Genomic DNA, 18,519 nt, shown 5'->3' on the forward strand with positions numbered 1-18,519 from the left:
ATAACTGTTGTGGGCGAAATAGACACTAGTTGGGGAATTTAACTTTCTTTATCAACCATTAATATAAATATTTAATTACTGATTTGAGTATTGGGAAACAAAGACAAATACTTAAGCACTTAAGGAAAACACCTTTCTTCCCTAGGCTCCAGATACATCTTCTTCCCCATTCCTAGCCTTCATTCACCTTGTTACCACTATCGATGCAGGTTACACTCAGTCCTTTCAGTGAGGTGAGGGGTGATGCAGGAGGTTGGAGTGAGAACACAGTGGTTTCTTTCTGCCATTCCTTCTTTCTCACTCTTTTCTTCCACTGTTCCTTCTGCCTAACTCATTTTGTCTGTTTTCTTTGGGTTATCCACAGGCCGCAGTCATTTTCGGGATGTACTTGCTCTAGTATTGGCTTATGGATGGGCCACAGTCCCTTCAGAAGTACTACCAACTTTGCCATGGAACACCTTTTATTGCTCTGGCCTTCTTGTGCCTCTGTCTTGGTGTTCTAAGAGGTGCCACAAACTCTTCCAGCTGCCTCACCTGTGTCCTGAAGTGGGCCCATTGTGGAGCCAGCTAGCACTGGCTGTGTCTGTCACAATGAAACCCTTGACCTCCCTCCCATAGAAGTCACCCCTGCAACTGTTTCCCACTATCAAACCCTTGCTATTTATACCAAATACACTTGATTACAAGAATATTGTGGGAGGCAATGTTAAAAGCCTTGGTAAAGTCAAGGTAATTCCCACAAAAAAGCCATCGTTTACCCTTGGTCGGTCTGTGCTGAGTCTTCCCAATCACCTTATTCTCACTGACTTTTTTGTTATATGTTCATGTGTATTTCTATCCCTTTTTCTTTTTTTCTTTAATTTTGTTCTCTGTTTTAGGATGTGAGGATGTTATCCTTCGTGTAACGTCTTTTCTTTCTTTTGATTGTTTTCTTTACCTCTGTATATACTTCAGTTCAAAAGATAAAATACTTATCTGAAACAGGGTCTGTAGTATAGAATGAGAAAATACAAAATGTGAAAATATAAAATGTAAACTGATAAACGCTAACATGTATTCACAACCTACTTTATATTTTTCAGCTCTACTGCAAGTTACAATTTCACTTAGCAAAGTTGAGCTCAGTGTGGGTGAATCCAAGTTCTTCACATGCACAGGTATGTCTTCATTTTATTTGTAGGTATATATTTTTCGTTAGATTTTGAACCTTATACATAATATGAAACTGAATTAGTTTTTTCACAATATTAACTTAAATTAACATATTTTTATATATTCACATTGACTTGTGAGAATTGTGATAAATAGTAAATCTTTACCAGCTTCACATTTCCAGTCTAGAAACTATTAATTCCAGATTCTGAGTCATTCAGTTTGAATTGTCTGTATCAGTACAGATAATTTATATCTGTTAGGATGTTTTTTTACTTAAGATATTTTCACTTTTCTAAATTAAGGAGTTAAATAAGCTACTAGGCTAAGCTTTAGTATACTTTCCAACCTAATGAGACACCCCAAAAGTCATTTCTGGTGAGGCAGGTATCAGTTAGGAGGAAAAGAGTTTGCATTTACAGGTGCCTGATGTGGATCCTTGATGTTGGTAGGTTGCCTTCTTCCATTGACAATGACACAAGTCCTGACTACAATGGCAACACAACTGACTGATGACTTGGCCTGTTGATCCAGTGACTGCTGAACAGCCTCTATCCTTGAAGACTTTATATCTTTCTGTGTTTGTTTTTTTTTTTTTTCTCTTGAATCCTTGAGTTGCCTTAACAATCCTACATCTACCTGCAGTTTTGCCTTGGTTGTCTTCCTAAAAACTTTCTCACAACTCTCATAATTTAGCAATTCCCTGATGCTGCATAAACATTGTGCACTGGTTAGGCATCTGTTACATAACATTTACCTGAACTTCTAATGTTGGATTGTTTTTTGGTTTTGTTTGTAGCCATTGGTGAGCCTGACAACATAGATTGGTACAACCCACAAGGAGAGAAGATTGTTTCTAGTCAGAGAGTGGTTGTTCAGAAAGAAGCTGTTCGATCACGTCTAACCATTTATAATGCAGATGTAGAAGATGCTGGTATATATCGGTGTCAAGCAACAGATGCTAAAGGACAAACTCAAGAAGCTACTGTTGTTTTGGAAATTTATCGTAAGTAAAATATTATCATTTAACATATGAAAGACTATGTTTTAAAAGCTACTGCTGTTGAGAAAGTAAAGCCTATCAAAATATCTTCCTAGGCTCTAAATTTTATTTTCCAAATAATTGCATCTCCTGCAGTTTATTTAATAGATATGTCAAAGATTTAAATTTAATGGATGGCCATTTTGTAATATCATGGATCACTTTTCCTTTGTATCTTAGAGCACCGTCTTATGAGGGTGCACTGTATGCCCCTCAGAAAAGAGGAAATATGAGAAAAAATTATGTCAACCTAATTTGTGTTATAAATGTATCTACTACCTATTATAAATCTGTGCATAAATGACAGTGCAGGAAGTTCAATATATGTCATTAAAAAAGTGGTGTTTAGACTGAATTAGTTATTTTTATGTTAGTCTTTTCCTATTCTTGGCCTTATAGTGGAATTTTGCCATAATGTATTGAAGCTTAGTGTGATAAGCAGCCAAAAGGCATTTCAATTGCAAACAACTAATTGAGGAGTGTATTTCAAAGTAAATACATTCTGTTGTGGTAAGAAATTCTCTGAGAGTTTCTTTAGGTTTTTTTTTGTTTTTTATAATTTAGTTAAAGAACTTTACACTGTAGTAAATTCTTTAGAGCAGTAAAAAATGCCTAAAAGCAATACATAAACAAGTGTACTGTGAAGACATAAGGCAAAGTCTTTGTTGTTGAAAGGGTAGGACATATGCCATCAGCCTTTCAGCTGAGTTATTCTCTAACTTCACTGGAGAGTATTTTTTTAATATTCACTGAAAAAAATGTTTGTTGATGGACTGAATGCTAAGGAATTACAATGAGACAGAAAATACAGAGTCGAATCATAAAATAGTGCTTCTGAAAGGTACAGATAACAAAAGACACACAATTTAAAAAAAATCTATTGATAAAGCAACCATTCAAATGATGATAGCAGTTACAAGCAATTACATGATGGCTTGAAAGCTGGCAGTTCAAAGGATTTCAAGTTTTGTGAAATACATTTATATGCTTAAAACTGCCAGTCACTCCATTAGCAGACTGCTGAGCAAGGCTGAAATCTTTTCAAGTGTTTGCATGTGGTAATTCTGAGGTTAGGTAAACTCGAAGACCTACTACATAAGAAATGTAAAGGTTTGTGTGAAATGACATATGAAAGTTTCATTATTTGTATTTGTGATGCATTGTAAGGAAAAAGCAGGATACACTGTACTCCTAGGCTCTGGTTCAGTACTCACTGATGTCTGTGAGAGTTTTTCTTCTCATTTATACATGGTCAAATACTTCAAACACCTCATACAAATATTTTGTAAAAGTAAGTAAGAGATGTATATAACAAAAGTGTGCTCCCTCTGTGTGGATTATTTGAGCCTGTGCTTGTATCAATACAAAAATGTGGAGGTGGAGTTTTATCTCTGACTTACGTTCTCCAGAGTGTCATCTGAAATGTAATTTGCAGTCTTTCATCATTGAGAACACAGGTCAGTTTGTTTCTTCTGTGTGCAAGAAATTCTTCCAGATGCTTTGTCAAGCAATTGGTTCCCGCATTAGATCTTGTATGAGATCATGGATTAATGTTGGACTTCTAATACAAAATTCTAGTAATACTCAACCCACTAAAAAAATTAAACATCAAGTCTGGGTATTTGGGGTTAGAAAACTTAAAAGCCTCATCAGGCTTTTAATCATCTTGTTATTTCCTCAAAAAATGCTACAAATTCTTGTGACTTAATAATACTAAGTTTTTTCATAAAGTTTCCCACTGGTGTTTAAGATTTTGTGTTTTACTCAGCTGATGTGTTTCACAGTCAGTGAGGTTAAAGTTCCATCTTGTTAGTAAGACTTTTCCAAATAGTTTTGGTGGTTTTGATGGAATAAAAACATGAGGTTTTGATTCAATAATAAAATCATGAACAATGAAACACACTAAAGTAAGTAGAGTATTAACCTGAATCTATAAACCTCTAAATAACTAGAGCTTCAAAGCTGGGGTCTGGAACACTGAAAACAGTGGAAAATATATTTATAAATTATGCTTAGTTTATATAAATGAAACAAATATTTTCATAATTTAAAATGATTATAAAATTATTTCTACAGACAAAGTGAAAAACATGTGTCCAGGACCATTTGAGTCTTAACTGGGAAAATTATATTATGGAAATAATTCTGTATTATCACAATGAGAAGGCATAATAGTCATCATTATTTGATTTGGTATCACATATAATTTTAATGCTAAGTGAACTGCAAGACACTTACTATATTCTGTTTTCTTCCTTTTCAGAAAAGCTCACTTTCCAGGACATAATATCTCCACAAGAGTTCAGGCAGGGAGAAGATGCAGAAGTTGTTTGCCATGTTACTAGTTCACCTGCTCCCATTGTCAGCTGGTTGTATCGGAATGAGGAAGTCACAACTATTGCTGACAGTTAGTATTTTGGTAACTCTTTAAGTTATACATTCTAATTAATATTAAAATATTATTGTAAAATAACTGTAAAAGAATCACATTATAGCAGAGGGTTTGGCTTAGCCCATGAGCTTATGTAGAATATACGCAGGTTCTGTGGTCTATAAAGAATTTATATGCAGTGGTTTCCTTCATGTTGCTTGTATGAGTGTAAGTTACCCTTTGAGTTAGAAGCAATTGGGGATATAAGTGATCTGCTTAGGCTAGATTGCCTAACACCTAGACTTGATAAAGTTCTAAGCCTGTAGAGAGACAATTAATCAGGCATATATATAGAATTTGTTTGATTTACTCCCTCAAAAACTGTGAACCATTTTTTCAGTTCTGTCTCAGTAGTCTTCTTTGTCTTCTTTTGAAAACAGAACTTTACACATTTTCTGGAAATTGAACTGACATTGTTGATGAACCATCTTATCCACCTTTTAATCAGTCTTTATCTCTGCATGTACTAAAACTCAAGGTTGTAGTATGTGCGCTTAAAATTCTTATTATTTAGAAATTAAATGTTATGTTTATTTCAAAACTAAAATGAAAAGTTGTATTTGATCTCTTACAAAATCACATAAAAAAATATGGAGCAGTTGCTGGGGAAAAAAAAGCTTGTTTGATGTTTCTGGATTCAGTCTTAGACTACTCGCCATTATGAAAGGAAGTTTGGATTAAGCTTATTACTTAATATATCCCATCCCTTCTCTTATCTAGATGCAGAGACTAAGAAGAAATAGCAAATTTCTGCCCTTAGAAATTTTTCTATATATAAACAGTGAATGTAGGTAAGATGTAGAAGATTTTGAAAAGTAAAAGCTCCTAAAACAATATAAGATTTGGCAATTTAGGAAAAAGTCTTTTTCAAGAATGCAGCTCAGAGCTTGAAAAAGTAAAACTGCCTCAAAGATATCTTTCACATTTTTTTATTATTGCCATTTTGTTTGTTTTTCCAATCAATCTGACAGCTGTAAGATTAGCAAAGGAAATAAAGCAACATTTCCTTTCTTTTCCAAAATTGTTAATTTTGAAAATTCTGATTTTCTACGTTTCAATGCGTGAACTTATCTTTTTAACCATTTTCTTTCACAGTGCTTACAATGTGAAAAGGTATAATGATAGAAACCAGTTTTAATTTAAATAGCAGAATACTTTCCTTATGTTCTGATATAGAATAGTATCCAAATAAGATCCCAGTCATGCTTGGGAGGAAGCAATGTTTTAAATCAGGTAAAAATAGGACATCCTGAACTTTGTGAGTTTTGGCTATGCCTGTACGGGTTTATAATACAGGTGGAAAAAGTCTTACTGTTGAAGAAAATTTTCATGCCTTGTGAAATAAAAACACTCAGTAGCAGAAGTCCCATGTACAAAATCAGAAGATTTAAAAACATTTCCTGTGTAGTAGTCCTATAGCTGAAACAGCTATAGGTGAAATAGCCTCTCACAATTCTGAATTAGTTTTTGTATGTTCCCAAAACCTTATCTGCTCTGTTGCTAGATCATCCTAGGATTCATATTCTCTTTCGAGTTCTGCAAACAAAGGTGTAAGTAAGAAACAGTGGGAGTGGCTGTCCATCATTCTTTGGTAAAAGAAAAAAACAAACGCAACAAACCTAGGTGAACAACGACCCCTAAAAGCCTTTCTGATCTTACATTGTTAAAGGTTTAATAGGGCAATGTATAAAGCATCATTTTCTGGGAACATTCTAAGGTTTTCTCTATTGTTATTAAGAACTGAATTGTCATAATTCATAATTCCATTGTATGGGATCAGGGACATTTTACTAGCTATAAAAGTGAATGAGATTGTTTTTATTGATCAGATCTTATCTGGAGTCGTTAGAGACTTGCTTTGGTTTTACACAATTCTGAGACTTCAGAGGACATTAAATACAACTCATTCTACATTGCTTCAGGCAAATATAGAAATTTTATGTACAGACATTCGTATATTAGTTTATAGTTGGAACTGACCTTAGAAGAAGGTTAACTGTCACTATTAATCCAAATACGCTATATATATATAGAAAGATATATTAACCACTATCTGTATAAAGATGCATGTTTTATTCTGTCACTGCTCAAATCATTAAACTATGTCAGAATTCCACTATCAGATTGGCAGTTTTCTATAAACATAGCATAGATGTGGTATGTAACTATATTGCATGTAGAAAATTATATCTTTCATACAGCTGGATAGAAAATATTGGGGACTGGTGCATCCTTCACGTTTCCTGTATGCTTTCATATATATTTTTTTGTTTATGTTCTCAATTATGTAAGTGTAGTCTTTGACAGCTAGGTCTCCCACTTCAAGTCAGTAGTTTGTACAGTTCTAATTACAATGGTGAAAAAAGTGGTGCCATTGCTCTACAAAGTCAATGCAGACCATTTAAATATATTTGTGTAAACAGATGTGCAAAGGTGAGTGTTAGCTTTAAGATGGTTAACATGCTGTGTTTACAGTTGGTCTACAAGAAAAAATTAGTCTCCTGTAGAGAACAACTGGTTTGGTTGTATGAGGGACAGATTTAATAGGAGGCTTAGTCTTCAACTTTGGCCGAAAGTTTTGATATTTTTCTTCAACAGGTCTTTAGTCATGTCCTAGTCTTAGAATGAACAGCTGTGCCTAACCTTTTTCTTAAACACTGTGTGCCATAGCCTGGTACATACCCTAGAAAACAGTAAAATTTGCAAACATAAGATGAAAATTCCTCAAGCTCTGATTATGAGGCACTGTAAAGACATAGGCAATCTCTCTTGCCATCCATACCACTTAACATCTGACTTGACTGAAGGTTAAGGTGTCATGAATGTTCTTCTAAATTAGGCATTTGAAGTTGAGTGAGTTGAGACCCGAAAATAGAGTGATGAGCTGAAGGAATGTAGTGCCCAGTCACTGTCCACATCCACAAACTGTAATACGTTTAGTGTAGGACACAGTTTTTATTAGGCTATACATGGGACAGGGAACTTTCTCTGTGTGTGCACCATCTCTATGTATCATGTTGTATTACTCATTTATTCTACTGCTCTGAACCTTCTTGAGTGTTCTATAGTACGTCTGAGTCCATCAAGATTTAGCCTCCTGCCTGTCAAGATTTCAGTGCATTTGATGACTCAGCTGGTCTATGCACAGTTGATTCTTACTGAGTGAGAATAGTATCATTGTACACTTGGTGGCATTTTTACAGCAACATGAAGTGTTCTCTCACAAGCCTACCAAAATATAAAACATGGAGCGCAATGATTGCTGAAGTAACACACTCCCTTTTTAAAGTTTCCTTATAATATGATGTGTATTAATTTTGTTGGTATGTAGACAGTATTAGTGATGGAAAAAGACCCAAAATATTTTTATTCTGTTCTACCTAGTTTACTCATGAGAATATATCATGCTATATCCATTATATTATTCTACAATGAAAGTTGAAAACATATCCAACCAACACCTACAGTTTTGTTTCCTGTTACTAAATGAACCTATTTTTCCAGCCAACACCTACAGTTTTGATTCCTGTTACTAAATGAACCTTTTTTTTTGCAGCATTTTAAAGAAATAAAGATGATCTCCAATCCTCACCTTCATCTCACATATTAAACATTTATGTTAACAAAAAAAAAAAAAAAAAGGTTACCAATGAGGGGTTGGCAAAAGATTGCCAAGAGGAGCTAGATTTCACCCTTTCAAAACATTTTGAAACGCAACTCTCTGGGAATTGTGTAGGGACAGGAAACAAAATTATTACCTAATTTGTATGTGGTAGTGTGTGAAATGGCATTAATGTTCAAGCATGACTTCAATAAACTAGACATAATTAGCATGAATGTGTTGAGGACATTAAGGTCCTATAAACCTTTATCAGGTGAAGCATAATTAATTTTTCGTTTCTCTCTTCGTTTTCTGATAGAGGTCTTGGTAATGAAACAGAACTCACACAGCATACAATGCTTTTTTATTTGTAAATATGTATATACATATGTTCCATGAATAGCTGTATAACTGCATAAAAGCTTTTCTACCAGGTGTTGTTTATCACTGGTTCGGAATATCAGTGTTGTGTTGTGGAAGATGGAAGCATGCTTTAAAAATCTAGCAAGATTAAAAAGGAAAGCAATGTGAAAAATTGCACTTGTTTGCTAGTTAAAACTGAAAGCTAGTAAAATTCATCATCCTCCAATATGGAAAGGATGACACTGGTTCAAATAGAATGAGAAAGACAGCTGAATAACAAGTATACAGGTTCTTCAAAAACCACGTACAGTGAACTGCAGGAATTCTCCTCAAAAGTGTTCACTAATATTGACTAGTTATGGTGGGTTGACCTTGACCAGCTTCCAGGCACCCACTGAGCTACTCTGTCACTAACTTCCTCAACAGGTGTGGTGGGTTGACCCTGGCTGGACACCAGATGCTCATCAAAGTGACAACTCCCCTCTTCAACAGGACAGGGGAGAGAACATATAACAGAATTCTCCTGGGACAACAGAAAGACAGGGAGAGAGATCATTCACCAATTACCATCACAGGCAAAACAGGCTCGACTTGGGGAAAATTCATTTAATTTATTACCAATCAAATCAAAGTAGGATAATGAGAAATAAAACCAAATTTTAAAACACCTTCCCTACACCCCTCCCTTCTAACCAGGCTCAACTTCACTCCTGACTTCTCTACCTACTCCCCCACAATGGTGCAGGGGAACAGGGAATGGGAGTTGTGGTGAGTTCATCACACGTTTCTGCTGCTCATTCCTCCTCAGAGGAAAGACTCGTCACACTTCCCTGCCTCCAGCATGGGCTCCCTCCCACAGGAGACAGTCCTGCATGAATTTCTCCAACATGAGCCCTTCCCAGAGGGCTACAGTTCTTCATGAACTGTTCCAGTTTGGGTCCCTCCCATGGGGTGCAGTCCTTCAGGAACAGGCTGCTCCAGCCTGGGCTCCTCTCCACAGTCCCACAGGTCCTGCCAGGAACCTACTCCAGTGCATGCTTCCCACAGGGTCACAGCCTCCTTTGGGCACATCTACTTGCTTCAGCATGGAGTCTTCCACAGGCTCTAGGTGGATATGTACCCCACTGTTAACCTCCATGGGCTGCAGGGGAACAGACTGCTTCACCATGCTCTTCACCATAGGCTGCAGGGGAATCTCGGTTCCAGTGCCTGGCATGTCCTCCCCTTCTGCTTTCTCTCATCTTGGCACTTGCAGGGCTGTTTCTCTCATACGTTTCTCATTCCTTTTTCTCACTGTTGCTGCACAGTGGTTTTTGCCCTTTCCTGTACACTTTTTCCCCAAGGCACTACCATCGTGGTTGTGGGGCTCAGCTGTCATCTGCGGTGGGTCGGTTGGAGACATCTGGAATTGGCTGTGTTTGGCACAGGGCAGCCATGGCCTCTCCTCATGTGAGCTGCCCTGCAGCCCTCTTGCTGCCAACATCTTACCACCCAAACCCAGTACACTAGTTCAGACAGAAAGGAGAAAAAAAAAAAAATTAAATTCATATTCATTTACTGTTGCTGATTGTAATTTTGCTGCTGTGTGTGCAGGGAAGCGTAATCAGTCTTGTTCAGAATTTGATTTTTTCAATTAATTTAAGCTACTCAAAAAGTGTGTTGAATTTTGGTTTATGCTGGACTATGAAGAAAGTGGAGTGGTTTGTTGGATTATGTCTTTTTACCCATTTCTATGATGTGTTAGACTATCGTGAGATACATCACTGACTGAGTTATAGTGAATGATCAAAGGAGCATGAGGAGGGAAGAAGAGCAAGCAAGATGAGAAATTATTAAGCATAGTGCCATAAAATGGGCACAAAGACAGTTGGTTATTCTAGATAGAGAAAGAAGGAGCATTTTCTTACTGACTTTATTATAAATTGCTCCATTTATCTTTTTTCTATCCCTTTAATCTCTATGATATTCTGTGTAGGTGTTCATTAATATTCTACTCATTTTGTAATAATTTATAATTTTCATTTACATTTGATGACTCCTTACAGTAAGTATGAAGTATTGGATGGAAAATCCAGTTGAACTTTAGAAAATGGCAATCTATTTTGGAGTGGGAAAAAACCCGAATTTTTTGGTTGATATTTTAATTTACATTGACAGATGTTTTGTCAATGAGCATTGATTGTACTGAGAAGATACATAAATATTCCTAATTTAAGTTAGTGTTTCTTGTATTGTCTTGATTTACTAACATCACTTAATCTCTTACTTGCCTTTCTAGATCGATTTGCAGTATTAGCAAACAATAATCTCCAAATTCTTAATATCAATAAAAGTGATGAAGGAGTATACAGATGTGAAGGAAGAGTGGAAGCCAGAGGAGAAATTGACTTTCGGGACATAATTGTTATTGTGAATGGTAAGGAGTAAAAGTTGTTGAGCTGATTTCTTGCTTTACTTGATTTTCACAGCCTATGTTAAAATAGATCATTTTCTAAAGAAATCCTGATTAAACAGGTTAATTCCCTATAAATGTAATTGCTTAATATTTTTTAAAAAATGTTATATGGTGTAAGGAGAATTCATTGAATTTCATAATATCAGTGTATATAAATATTTAAAACCTGGATTACTGTTTTTTATCCTTCACAGAACATTGACAATCACTTTAAGATTTGAATTTCAGATTATAATATATATTAGTTCAGTTCACTCTGTACTTTTCAGTCTTTTACTGGTAGAAAACCACACTTGATTTTTTAGTTATTCACCTTCACTGCATTAACATACTTTATTAACTGTCCCAAAAGTCATAGATATATTTTATTGAGATTAATAGTATTACTTATAGATTTTTAACATTTTACATTTATGAGGAGTAAAATATATAATGAGTTAGCTGAAAAGTGGCATTATAAATTTTATTAGGTTCTAATAAAACTCTAAGAAAGAATATGGACAGATTAAGACAAGACGGAGCATTTATCTCAACCTGTCTCCTAAATTCAGCGTTGACCTGTTGAAAAATAAATATCTCTTCACATAGTATCCGGAAAGGACACAGTTCAGAAAGGGCATTTTTTATATATGCATTCTGTTTAATGTCAGCTTTTCAGTGAAACTACTTCCATCATGCCTATTAGGTTCTGAGTTTTCAATGTTTTGTCCTTGACTGGTCCTTCTCAGCAAACCTGTTTACAGAAGTCATTATGTAACTTGAATTCTCTGCTACTTTCAGGAGAAAGAGCAGAATCTGGCACAGGTTTTATTTAATCCGTATAGACAAGCAGCAATCTTTTGAAGCAGAATTCTTTAGATTGTTGTACACAGTATACAGACAGTGACAAGCAAATGGGTGATTATCCTATGTATTGTGTTAGAATATAACAGTATGTGCCCTATGCACTGTGAAGCTCCCCCCAACAAATTGCTTTCCTCTCTGTGCATTGTGGTGCTGCATTACCGCAACTCCTGATTATGTACAGTTCCAACAGTGCATCTGATAGCATTTAAAATGCTGAATGAGATTTTTCCTCTGCTGCTATTTATATACATGGATATGAACCTACATTCTGAACACCTTTCACTTCTATCTGATATTTATATGCAGTTGAGCTGAGTTGAGTTGAGCCTCTATTTAACCTAAAACATCAGACTGACATCACATCATTTGTTGGTGGATTAGATCCACAAATTTGGGTTTTTTTATACACTTTTTATGACTCTAGACAAAATTTCTAATGCTCATCTCTAGACTTTTCACAGTGTTGGGATGAGAAGTTGTTGCCAACTGAGTGATTCTGACATGATAACTCATGTAGAGTGATATCCATTAAGAGATATTTTCTGCTTCACAGGAATAAATAGGTTTTCCTACATAAAGCTGAATGTATTAAACTTGGCCCAAAATGGCTTTTAGACTAATAGTGAAAATCAGAAAGAAAGAAAAATTGTCTTGGTCTTCAGTGAAAAGGAAAACCTCTGAATCAATTGGATACAGAGAAAAAAAGAAAAGAAGAAAAAAAAAAAAGAAAAATGGAGCAATCTGTAGGCCGCTAAAAGCTATATGGCTGTATTTCCATCATGTCTCCCTTTCCAAAAAACAAGCAATAATACTTCAGAGGGTAATCAAAGCTTGATATGTCAAGAAAAAGTTAGGCTAACAGTATTTGTATGTAGAAACTGTTCAAATTTAGAACTTCACTGTTTCAAAGAATCATATTGAATCATGGAATGGTTTGGGCTGGAAGGGGCCTTAAAGATAAACTAGTTCCAACCCCCTGCCATGGGCAGGGACACCTTCCACTAGCCCAGGTTGCTCAAAGCCCCGTCCAACCTGGCCTTGAACACTGCCAGGGAGGGGGCAGCCACAGCTTCTCTGGGCAACCTGTGCCACTGTCTCACCACCCTCACAGTAAAGAATTTCTTCCTTGTATCTAATTTAAATCTACTCTCTTTTAGTTTAAAAACATTTCCCTTCATCTTATCACTACACTCGCTAATAAAGAGTCCCTCCCCATCTTTCCTGTAGGTGCCCTTTCAGTACTTGATGTCCTCAGCAAACTTGCTGAGGGTGCACTCAATGCCACTGTTCATGTCACCAACAAAGATGTTAAACAGCACTGGTCCCAACATCAACACCTGAGGAACACCACTCATCACTGCTCTCCACTTGGACATTGAGCTGTTGACTCTTTGAGTGCATCCAGCCAATTCCTTATCCATGGAGCGGTCCATCCATCAAACACATTTCTCTCCCATTAAGAGACAAGGATGTCATACAGGACAGGGTCAAATGCTTTGCACAAGTCCAGGTAGATGATGTCAGTTGTTCTACACTTATCCAGCAACAGTAACCCAGTCGTAGAAGGCCACTAAATGTTTTCAGGCACAATTTGCCCTTAGTGGAGCCATGCTGGCTGTTACCAGTCACCTCCTTATTTTCCATGTGCCCTAGCATAGTTTCCAGGAGGATCCGCTTCATGATCTTGCTGGGCACAGAGGTGAGACTGACTGGCCTATAGATCTCATAGTCGTCTTTATTTCCCTTTCTAAAAATGAGAGTTACGTTTCCCCTTTTCCAGTCCATGGAAACTTCACTGGACTGCCACAACCTCTCAAATATGATGGATAGTGGCTTAGCCACTTCATCTGCCAGTTCCCTCACGATCCACGGATGCATCTCCTCAGGTCCATGGACTTGTGCACCTTCAGGTTCCCTAGATGGTCTTGAACTTGATCTTCTCCTACAGGGGGCAGTTCTTCATTCTCCCAGTCCCCACCTTTACCTTCTGCTGCTTGGGTGATGTGGCTGGAGCCCTTGGCAGTGAAGACTGAGGCAAAAAAGTTGTTGATTACCTCAGCCTTCTCCATATGCTGGATGATGAATTATCCCTTTTCTTTCCAGAAAGGGCCCACATTCTCCCTTTATTTACTTATATTGCAATAGTGCATACAGAATCTACAGAAAGTTCTAAGATAATATAGTAAGAAGCATACAAGGAAAGCTGGAAAACTTCAGCTAAAGAACATAGAAATAAAAACTTTCGGAAAACTGGCACACCACGTAACCCATATATTTACAGTTTAGAATTTTTAAGTTTTTGTTAGAGTTTGTAGGGAGAGGTGAACATAGAAAATGATTACATTAATAATCAAGTCAATAATAATAATCCTTGCTCTTACATATTTATTTAGGGTTTACAGTGGAAATACACTTTCAGGAGCAATATAAGGGCTAATATTGTTGTAGCTTTGCTGATTTATTTTGAGAGTAGAAGAATTCCCCATGTATGATGTTTCTTTACTGCAAGAAGTATATGAGTATGTTGCTTTCTATATATCTTATTATATAGCAAGAGTTGATACTGGTTTTATTTCCACAAATATGTTTTTTTTTCTAATGCTTATACATACTTTATTCAAAAATGTAAACTATGGTAGAACTACATCCAATCCCACATTCCCTTTTGCAAGAACAGTGATGAAGATTTAATTAAAAAAGAAACTATTATCAAGCCTTTTACTTATTGCCCTCTAGTTAGAGTATTACCCATGGTGCAGGTTGACCCATACATCCTCTGTTTCAGGTAAAGGTTTGAATTAAGATCACCTGTTCTGTGAACAAGTACTTTATTTGGTATTGTTTCTTTACCTCTTTGTCCAACTAAAAAGGGAGGACAGAGAGAGTGGAAGAACATTTAGAGGTTGAGAACACCCCAACCTTTTAGCAAACTGATGATGAAAAATCTCTCAGAGGTAGAGGATATGGGATCACATCCTCTCAAGAAGAGGAGAAAATTAAATTTAGAATTAAACCTAGAATTCTCATATTTAAGAACAAGAGGTAAGTTCTCTCTTGGACCATTTTGGTCATGAGTCATCTCTGCCCATGTGTATGATACTTGCCTGTAGAATGGTTTCTTGTGGTGTGTGAAGGCAAGAAAAATGTATCACCAGTAGATCTGTTCCTATAAACTGAAGGATTAGACCTTCCAATCACCAAAATAAAGTGATGAGAAGACACTCCCCAGATGATTTAAGAACATGTTGCAAAAGTTCATTCTTTCTTTGCCTGAATTTAAGTAGCGGTACCTAAGCAAGTAGACAGTTGATGAAGCAGCATGTGCCGCTGATGTTGGCTAAGTGGAAATGAGGATACCTGGATGGAATGTTATTTTTTTCCTTAGTAACAATGACTTCCTAAGAAACTGAAATTAGGTGACTTTAAGCAAAGTGGGGTTTTGTGGGGTTTTTAAGTGGAGTAGTAAATAGAACTAATTTCTCATAAATTTCTTACATTAAAAAGGAAAGGGTTTGGATTTTAATCATGATATAAATTTAAAATAGTCTAGAATTCATGGGAAAATAGCAGGCACTTATAACTACGCATAAAGATAATGTTGTAGAGATGTATTTCATTTTGAAGAGAAGGAATTAGAGAAGACAGTGGTGTCTGTCTTGAAAATATGTCTTCCATTCTCTACTCCAACTGGTTGCTAAGCTGGTTGACATAACATTGGCTAATTCACATCTGAGAGAGATGTAGATAACAGGAGTAGAGAAGAAATGGACAGCATTTCTGGTAGACTGTGTAGAGTATGTTCTCTTCTATACCAGTGTTCAACCTAGTTGATCATAGCAGCAGTTATGATTCAAGTCACATGCACATAGTTTTAAAAACTAAAAGCTGTAAAAGACAATATTTTGAAAATTATATTGTGTGTGGTCAGTATTGCAAGACTGGGATTCTGTGCTGAGGGGCTTGATAGTGAAGGCCTGGAAATGCAGCACAAATCATCTCTTTAACTTATGGAAAATAAGAAAACTGAGTTAATTTTCAGAGGAAATGTTAAAATCTGTTTGCCTAGATTATTGGCCCATGAATGTAGAGGTTCATTGTTCTGGGGACATGGTATTATCATATCCAACCTGTAGCCCAGGCAATTTCAGGTAGGAAAGAACTGATACATGAAACAGACAACATTAAAAGGTGTGAAAGCAACATAAGTAAATATATGTTAGAAAAACTCTTTAGTTTTAGCTGGCTGTTCATTATAGTGTTGAAAGTTTTTTGTAAAATGCTTTAAGGATTACATATGAACAGCATGCACTTTTATTCGAAAAACAGCTTAAAGAAACTCTTGGAACAAAGTTTGGTATATAAAATGTAGTTGGTAATGTATGGATATCTTTGGAGGGTTATAATGGGTAATAAGTCACAATACATTTGATCTGGATTATCTCTTTGAATTGTTCAGGTATCTTCTTCTGCTTGCAACACTGAAATTTTGTAGATTTTCTTCTCTACCTATATTTACAGTGAGGTCTAAATGGCAGGGTTATTTTTTTTTTTTAAAAAAAAAGGTAACATAAAACAGAACAAAATAATTCAAGTCATCCTGAAAACAATTTTTTTTTTTTTTTTTTTCCCTAGAGGGCTTATTAGATTTATTTTTTTAAGTTTACTGTATGGCAAGTTCCATATGTGATAAACATCCTGATCTCACAGACATAAATGAAAAATAATTGCTTTCATTTACATGTGACTGGGTTTTACCACTTGCTATAAGTGCAAAATGTGAGAAACTTGCCAGTATAGCTTTATTTGGTTTTCCTCTTTCAGGTTCAGATTTTAGTTTCATCTTATGTACACACAAGAACAGAACCAAAGATAAACAATTCTCTTCCCAGAAGGAATAATGAGAAAAATAAAAATTGACTTTTGAAAAGAAAAAATAATATTTCGTTTCATTGTCATTGCAGTATCTCTTGGAAGATTGAAGCACTTAAGTAATATGCTGAACTGAGTCATAGTCCTGTAGTTCTTAGATGTGAGTGCTGGAGAACCTGACACTTCTGGCAAAGAATTGTTTCATCCCCTCATGTTATTGAGTATATTTTCAGGTCTTAGACATTAGAATGCACTGCAAAATGGCTAAAATGTATTAAACATTTTCCAAGTGATATTTTTTCATGGAAAGTGGATAAATTGTTGTGTACAACAGAAGGGTGTTGTATGCTGAATAATGACCCATGCAATTTCAGATAGGAAAGAAGTGATCTGTGAAACACGGGTTTCAGCACACCATAAAAAAGTGTGAAAAGTACATAACATTTATTTACTGATCAGTGATAATTCTGGTACATTCTTTTAAAATAATTTGTTATATTTAAGGCTCAGAAGCTGGAAAGGCTTCTGAAGTAGAATACTAAAACGAAAATATTTGGTGCAGAGCAACAGAAGTTGATTCTCAAGAGTTTGTGAGAAAAAAACTGTGGAAGTTCAATGGGAAGTCAAAAGCAAATTCATTGGGATTGTCTGTTTCTTCTTCTTTTCCCTAGTGAAAGTTAAAGGTTAAAAGATAACTGAGTTGCTAGATGACAAAATGTTCCTGTTAGCAGAGACATATATATTTATCGAAGCTCAAATCTTTTCCCTTTCCTCCCATTTCCCTTGTCATTCTTTCTTTTCCACATATCCTCTTCCTTCCAATCTACTGGAATTGTTTTTATTTGTTTATTTGCTTGATAGTTAATGGAGACAAATTTAGAACAGCTGTCTTAAAATTACCATATCAACAGAGATCTTAAATATACGTTGTTCTGTCTTAAATGTTATTCTATTTTTCATGATGCGTAGAGGTTCTTTGCGAACTGTTACAATTTTAGTAATAGCTTCATACCATCAAGATCAGACAAAATTTGCCACTCTCAGAACATAATTTTTGGAAATACAGTTTCCAAAAATAGATTGTATCCATTGGGTTCTATGACATTTCACCTTTAGAAGCTGGTGATACTCCTGCCCATCAAATATGCAGTTCAGTAAAAATAATTCAGTGTGCATAGTCAAGACTACTACATACTAACACCTGTTTTAAAAGCACTGCCTGACATCAGTACTTAGTTGTATGTCAGATTTATCACTTTAAAGTGTTCTATAAGAAAATTGAAGAATTGCTGAAAAAGACATTTTAAGAATTTATTCTAGTGCAAATAAAAGGTTCTAAATGTCTCAATCATATTAAAAATACAGTGTTTAAGAAAAGTAAAGAAATACTAGTAACAGTGATTCATATTGTAACTTGATCCCTAAGTGTAGCTATAAATTCTGAAATTAACAAAGGATCCTATTCTGTGCTTTAAATTTCTCCAGAAACACATAAAATAATTTTTCCATTAATAGAACATAATGTTTTATTTTTCAGTTCCCCCTGCAATTATTCTGCTACAGAAATCCTTTAATGCCACTGCAGATCGAGGAGAGACAATAGCTTTGTTCTGCAGGGCCACTGGATCACCTCCACCTGAAATCAGTTGGTATAGGTAAGTTCGGTTCTGGTCTGCACATCAGAGCACATTGTTTTAATGTGTCATGATTTTCTGTCACAGTCCATTAAGCTGTGCAACTTCAATTTCTTTACTGAATTT

General features: G+C 35.7%; 1 protein-coding gene across 1 annotated transcript in view; it reads left to right on the forward strand.

The window, feature by feature from the left end:
* Window positions 1-18,519, forward strand: part of NCAM2 (neural cell adhesion molecule 2) — a 319,116-nt gene that overhangs the window by 167,405 nt on the left and 133,192 nt on the right. The window contains exons 2-6 of the mRNA XM_074902177.1: window positions 1,083-1,157; window positions 1,952-2,158; window positions 4,458-4,601; window positions 10,868-11,005; window positions 18,297-18,414. Of these exons, the coding sequence (XP_074758278.1) occupies window positions 1,083-1,157; window positions 1,952-2,158; window positions 4,458-4,601; window positions 10,868-11,005; window positions 18,297-18,414 (682 nt within the window). The remainder of the gene's footprint in view (window positions 1-1,082; window positions 1,158-1,951; window positions 2,159-4,457; window positions 4,602-10,867; window positions 11,006-18,296; window positions 18,415-18,519) is intronic.

The sequence above is a fragment of the Athene noctua genome, chromosome 1, assembly GCF_965140245.1.
Source record: "Athene noctua chromosome 1, bAthNoc1.hap1.1, whole genome shotgun sequence".
In the NCBI taxonomy this organism is placed as follows: Eukaryota; Metazoa; Chordata; class Aves; order Strigiformes; family Strigidae; genus Athene; species Athene noctua.